At 42.8% G+C, this 6,197-nt stretch overlaps 1 protein-coding gene across 1 annotated transcript; it reads right to left on the bottom strand.

Annotated features, from left to right (window-relative positions):
- Window positions 1-1,746: 1,746 nt before the first annotated feature.
- Window positions 1,747-5,272, bottom strand: LOC149155426 (uncharacterized). Its single transcript, XM_089444424.1, has 2 exons — window positions 2,099-5,272; window positions 1,747-1,854 (listed from the first exon to the last, which is right to left on the bottom strand). Exons 1-2 carry the CDS (start codon window positions 5,270-5,272, stop codon window positions 1,747-1,749), a joined length of 3,282 nt encoding a protein of 1,093 aa, XP_089300550.1.
- Window positions 5,273-6,197: the final 925 nt, after the last annotated feature.

The raw sequence follows: 6,197 nt of genomic DNA, 5'->3' as shown, positions 1-6,197 counted from the left end.
CTTATTAGAGTCGTAATCACCAATTCCTTGTGAGGCACAAATTCCCCAACTCTTTGCAATTGATCTCTAAGATGATATATCCTCATTATTTAGGATTACACAGACTCTCCTTTGTTCATTTTTGTATCCGTGAGTTGATCTTTCAAGGAGATGTTTTCATTCAAATTGTTGACTTAATACATGCCATATACCTTATCACACATGTCCTTAGACCTTCTTAGGTTTCCAACATATGCAAGTAAATTATCTTGTAAACCATCAACTATGATTTTCTTTAGTTTAACTCACATATCTTGTGCTTGTTCTTGGTAGTAACAGAAGCATTTTCTTGAGGCTCATGTAATTTTCCTTGAAAGTAGTCCAAAATATCATTGTTATTAGCTGTGATATGCTATTTGACTTTCCATGCAATCAAATTGGATGAGTCACCCAACTTCACATTTTATATGAAGAAGGAAGTCATCTTGAATTGGCTAGATTAGCTCTTTCAACTTTCCAAAGATGATTGCCTCAACGCTTGTCTCCTTTTGGGCTTGTCCTCCACCTTGCCTCTGACACAATGTTAAATTTTCAGATTGTTCTATGATGTATCAATTACTTTATCCCAATTCAATACTTCAATTAACAATATTTCCAATTACAATTAGCCTTGCCATTAATCAACATTATTTGAAGATAGAATAGTAAATGAAATTACAAATGAGACAATCAACACGTCAACAAGAGACACCAGGTGTGGTCAAAGACCAAGGAAAATCCCCACAAGGGGGAAAACTATTTGAAATTATTCTTCTATTAAATTGTCATTAAATGTTAAACAAAGAGTAAAATGATCCCAATAAAATATCATCATCAAAACAACCCAAAAACATTCAGAAATAAGTTTCCAGCATCATAATATATCAGAGACAACTTTTCTCGTTTGTGGTCTACAACAGTCAACTTCAATCTTCAGTCAAATATGAGTCAAACTTAATGGTCACATGTATGAGGATATATGAGAGTGTATAAAGGATTTCAACTGCTCCCTTGAAGCTTGAAATACAACAAATTTGGTTGAAGTTTCCCTATGACGTGCCTGGGATGTTAATATAAAAACCCTAAAACATATGCTAGCCTTGATCCTTGTAATTTTAGACTTTTGCGCACTTTTTTGTCATCCCTGTCTCAAATATATGCAATCGAATCAAAGAGAATAAGAAGATCCTTGGTGATGTCCAAATCAGCTTAAGGTCAGTTGTATTTATAGGCTTTCATTGGTGACCAATTTTCTTTAGGGCTAACCATGTCCAAATGTGCATGTGTGGGCTTTCCTTCATGAGTACACTTCCTCTTATCTGATTTGAGTGATCTTTAGGCTGATTTTTGTCCTCTCGAAAAGATGAATCCAATCAAATATTGATTACAATAAAATGAGCTGAAAAAAGTGGAATTTTATAGTATTTTCATAATTTAACAATTACAAACCCCTCCCCCTTGGGGAACACCCTCATTGATGTTCTATGACACCTATGACCAACAAATCACTGGAAATAAAACATATTTCCAATGGATATTTATAACACATCTCATTGCACCATTTACAAAAACAACCGTATATATATCTATATATATAGCTATATATATATATATATATATATATATATATATATATTTTTTTTTTTTTTTTCCCGTGGAAAAATCCGTAAACATTTCATTAAATATGAAAGATTTACATAAGTAGATGCTTTCGCATATGCCATTTGTTCACATATGTCTCTGTACATTTTTCAAAAAGAAAGCATGAGTATGCTGTAGATTTTTCACTGTAGCTCTGCTGTGGAGTTCATAGAGTTGATGCCTTGTGGCATCCTTCTGTTACAAAAAAATTTATACAAAAAACAGTTCAGTATTCTGCTGTAATCTTAGTGCTGTTGAAAAATTAGGTTGCATGTAGACCCACAGTAGGATATTGCGGGTCTATATATGGGCGATGATAAAACTTTTGCTCCTGTTGGTCCAAAATCTCTGTTATCTCCCAGTGTCCTTGTTCCATCAGCGTGGCCTCCTTGGAAAGTTTGTCAGCATCCTGGTTGTGTTCCCTGTAGATGTGAGTCACGGTGATGTGATCAAAAGCCTCTTTGAACTGTAGAACTTCATCAAGTATGATATTGAGTGTGTGCCTGTGACATGTAGAGATATTATTAAACCAATTTATGATGATCTGTGAGTCCCCAAATATGTTGATGCTGGTGCATTGATGGCTTAATGCAAAATGTAGCAGGTGTCTCAGAGATATGAGCTCAGCGTAGTTGTTTGTGGCCGCCCCCAGTCCCGCTTTGATGTAGTATGAATGGTTTCCAGATAGATGTAGAATGAATCCACCCCCGCTGCTATGTACATTTGCTGCTCCGTCGAAGAACGCCCAAGGGGTGTCCTGATTAATGAGAGGAGGAGGGTTTTGCCTGCGGGCTTTTGGAGGAGGCGGTTCCGGAAGTTCGTTATAGGCATGTATGATGCCTGCTTCAATAAGGGGCCAGTGAATGACCTTCTCCTCGAAAATCATTTTGTTCCTGGCTTTCCAGATGGTCCAGTTTACTATGATGGGTAAGCATGCGGCCTTCATGCCTTTATGGCTGTTATCCCAGTCTATCCATGCACTGATTAGATCAGTACCATTCCAATCCCCCGCGTGATGAGTATATGGTTTTATGTTGTTCCATACTTGCTGTACAGAATGACATCGCATGAACAGGTGTTCTGTGGTTTCACTGTCGGCTTTACATAAAACACATCTCGTCGGTCCGAAATGTGCTCTCCGCATCAAATGTTCTCCCGTAGGTACTCTGTTCCGGAGTATACACCATGAAAAGAGTTTTGAACGGGGGGAGGCCGATAACTTCCAGATGTTATGCCACCATCGCTCAAGTACTTCCGGTTTTCTGTGTATGATGAGCTGGATATATCCTTCCTTTGGGGTGTAACGCCCACTGTCTGCCAAGTGCCATATAAGCTCATCCCGTCCCTCGATGATACGGACGTGTGACTCCGTTAGTGCCGCGCAGAACTCACCCCAAGTGGTATGCCATCTCTGAGGGAGGTTGAGTTGATTGGCAGTCTTCCAAGCCTGGTGGAATATGTCTGATTGCTCTGGATCCGCAATCTGTGCAAATACTCTGATGCCATTGGCGGAGAGATGTTCCACCAGTTCGTGGGGGAGCAGGTGTCTTCCCCCACATCCACTCCAGGGGTCTAATCCAATACGGGCTCTGCTTCCATTTCTAATCCTCCAGACCAAGTTGTTTCTGATCAGCGGGAGTGAGTGAAGGAGAGCTTTCCAGATTGAAGATATCCCAGTTTTGTTCCAAGTTGGGAGTCTAGCCCAATCCATAATGTTGAGGGGCCAGATGTACTTGTGATAGGCAATGTTTGACCATAAGCTGTTGGAGGTTAGCAGAGCCCATCCCATTTTGGCTGCCAAAGCGCATGCAAATGATGGGAGGTCTTTTAGTCCCCAGCCCCCCCATTTCTTGGGCAGGGTGATCTTGTTCCATCCAACCCAGGCAAAAGTGCGCTTATCCTTGTTACCAGCCCATAAGTATTTGGAGCAGAGATGCTGAAGTTTTGATAGGATATTTCGAGGTATCCAAGCGAGAGCCATCCAGAAGACTGGCGTGGCTTCCAGAACAGATTTGATTAGTGTTAATCTGCCTGCTCTGGATAGATATCTGTAGCACCAGCATGATATCCTTTTCTCCACTTTGGTAATCAGCCACGCCCAGTCCGCAATCTTTTGTGAGGTGGGTTTTAACCAGTAGCCCAGGTATTTGAGACCCCTATCCAAAGGCTGAATAGAAAAGGGAAATGCTTGTCTTGCTGCGTATGATTCATTTACAGATGTGCCCACCAAAGTGATAGAAGATTTTCCCTGATTGATCTCCATTCCAGTGGCCTGTGCAAATAGCTTAAGGATCCTGTTGAAGGTTGAGGTGTCCTGGATACTGCCATCGAGAAGAATAAGGACATCATCAACGAACAACAGGTGAGTGAGAAAGCATTCCGCTGTTATCTTGAGTCCCCTGATAGAGCCATCCCTTTTTGCAGAGATGATGAGACGGCTTAAAGCTTCCATGATCAGGAGAAAAAGGAGAGGGGATAGAGGGCAGCCCTGTCTAAGCCCTCTCTCGGAGTGGAAGAAATGGGAGGCTGCTCCATTTATCAGTATGCTGAAGGTGGGAGATGTAATGCAAGCCATGATCCAATTGATGAGGGAGTGAGGAAAACCCAGATGAATGAGAATCATCTTGATATAAAGCCAGCTAACCCTGTCAAATGCCTTTGATAGATCGATCTTCAGGAGTATGCTTTTAAGGCGCTTGGACCATATAGAGTGGATGGCTTCCTGGGCCGATCCAATGGCTTCGTGTATTTGTCTGTCCTCTAAGAAGGCAAATTGCTGAGGAGCAATATGCTTGGATAGGATGGGCCGGATCCTATTGGCGATGATTTTAGATATGATTTTGTAGAGAACATTACACAGGGAGATGGGCCTGAAATCATCAAAGGATGTAGGGGTGTCTGATTTGGGGATGAGTGCTATGAAGGTGGAATTTATAGCATGATAGATCTGTCCCGAAATTCTGCTCTCCTCTACCACCTTTAATATATCTCCTCCAAGGATGTCAAAGAATGCAATATAGAACTCAATGGTCCATCCGTCAGGCCCCGGGCTCTTTTCCTTCTGAAACCACTTGATTGTACTTTCAAGTTCTTCCATGGAGACAGGTTCAATAAGCGCTTCAGAGTCTTCATTGTTTACGAACCTGGGGAAGTGTGTAGCCACATTGATAATTTCAGCAAGGTTAGTGCCAGCAGGGCTCTTGTAGATCCTTCTGAAGTGTGCTGTACCAAGCTGGGAGAGTTTATTAAATGTGTCTGCCACACCACCTTCTGGGAGAGGGAGGTTCCAGATGGTGTTAGCCACTTTCCTTCCCTTGGCAAAGTTATGAAAGAATCTCGAATTTTCATCCCCCGCTTTTAGCCACAGGGCCTTGCTCCTCAGTCTAATTGATTCCTCCTTGTGCTTAAGTATATTTTGCCTTTGCATCTCCAATTCAACGAGACGAGTCTTGTTGTCCATGGTGTTAAACCCTATGCTCCTCTCATCCAGAAGGGATTTTAATTCATCTTCAACCTTGATGAGCAGTTCTTCCTCCCTAGCCTTTTTTGCCTTGGCCCACTCGATCACTATGTGCTTTAGCTCCGTCAGATTTTTTACAAAACCCCTAGCCATCGAAGATTCTCTGTCAATAGGATGAGCATGCCAAAAGTCCGAGGCTACTTTGGAGAAGCTAGGGTCCTGGAGCCAGAGGTGATTGAATTTAAAGGGAGCTTTTGGCTTAGGGAGGGGTCCCTTGATCTCCATAAGGATTGGAGAGTGATCAGATATGCCCCCGGATCCAACCCACTACTTGTATAGGTGTAGTTGGTGGATCGGCTGACCCTTCATCAGGAAACAATCAAGTCTGCGAGCCAGGGCTGCAGTTCCAACCCTCCTATTCCTCCAAGTGGGGAGGGGGTTCTGCATGGGGATATCAACAAGATCGTGCTGCTCCAGAAGATTCCTCATATAGGTAGTGATGGAGTCTACTTGTGCCCGGGATCCCAAAGACTCTCGAAACCCAAGGGAAAAATTTAGATCACCTCCCAGGATGATGCGATCTAGAGACATCAGATTTCTGCTGAGAAGCTTCTGCCAGAAGCTTTCCCTCTGTTGGCAAGGTCCATATATATTGATGATACGGAGGGAGAGCCCTAGGTCCAAAGAGAAGATGTCAACCCCCATAAAACCAAGACCACCGCAGGAAGCATCTAATCTGATGTTATGTGGATTGTATCCTATCGCCAATCCACCCGATCTACCATTTGCGTCCATGGCAATGAAATTGCATCTGGGCGAAATAAGATTCAGAGAGGAGGAGGTGATATCTGCCGGACCGAGGGTTTCTTGGAGGAGAATTACATCAGGATTTTCGACCTCAAAAAGTCGTTTGAGAGCTAGTTTTTTGGGGGGACTAGCCACTCCCCTGCAATTGAATGAAAGGCACTTCATGGGGGACCCCTCTTTGGGGGGTTTGCAGCTCTAAGGACCCCGTCTATGGTGGACTGTCTGCCTGATGCGACTTCGGCACTCGCTCGTCTGATGGCTTTATTTAGAT

This window comes from Pinus tabuliformis, chromosome 9 (assembly GCF_031772625.1).
Source record: "Pinus tabuliformis cultivar Carrire ecotype Pingquan chromosome 9, CPIR1, whole genome shotgun sequence".
Lineage (NCBI taxonomy): Eukaryota > Viridiplantae > Streptophyta > Pinopsida > Pinales > Pinaceae > Pinus > Pinus tabuliformis.
The sequence above is the reverse complement of the archived record's forward strand: the minus strand, read 5'-3'. Positions and strand labels throughout refer to the sequence as shown.

Coding starts and splice junctions, on each gene's coding strand:
- LOC149155426 (XM_089444424.1), bottom strand. CDS start 5,272: ATGGCTAGGGGTTTTGTAAAAAATCTGACGGAGCTAAAGCACATAGTG. Junction 1,855..2,098: donor AGGCTTTTGATCACATCACC/GTGACTCACATC, acceptor TTTTTGTAACAG/AAGGATGCCACAAGGCATCA.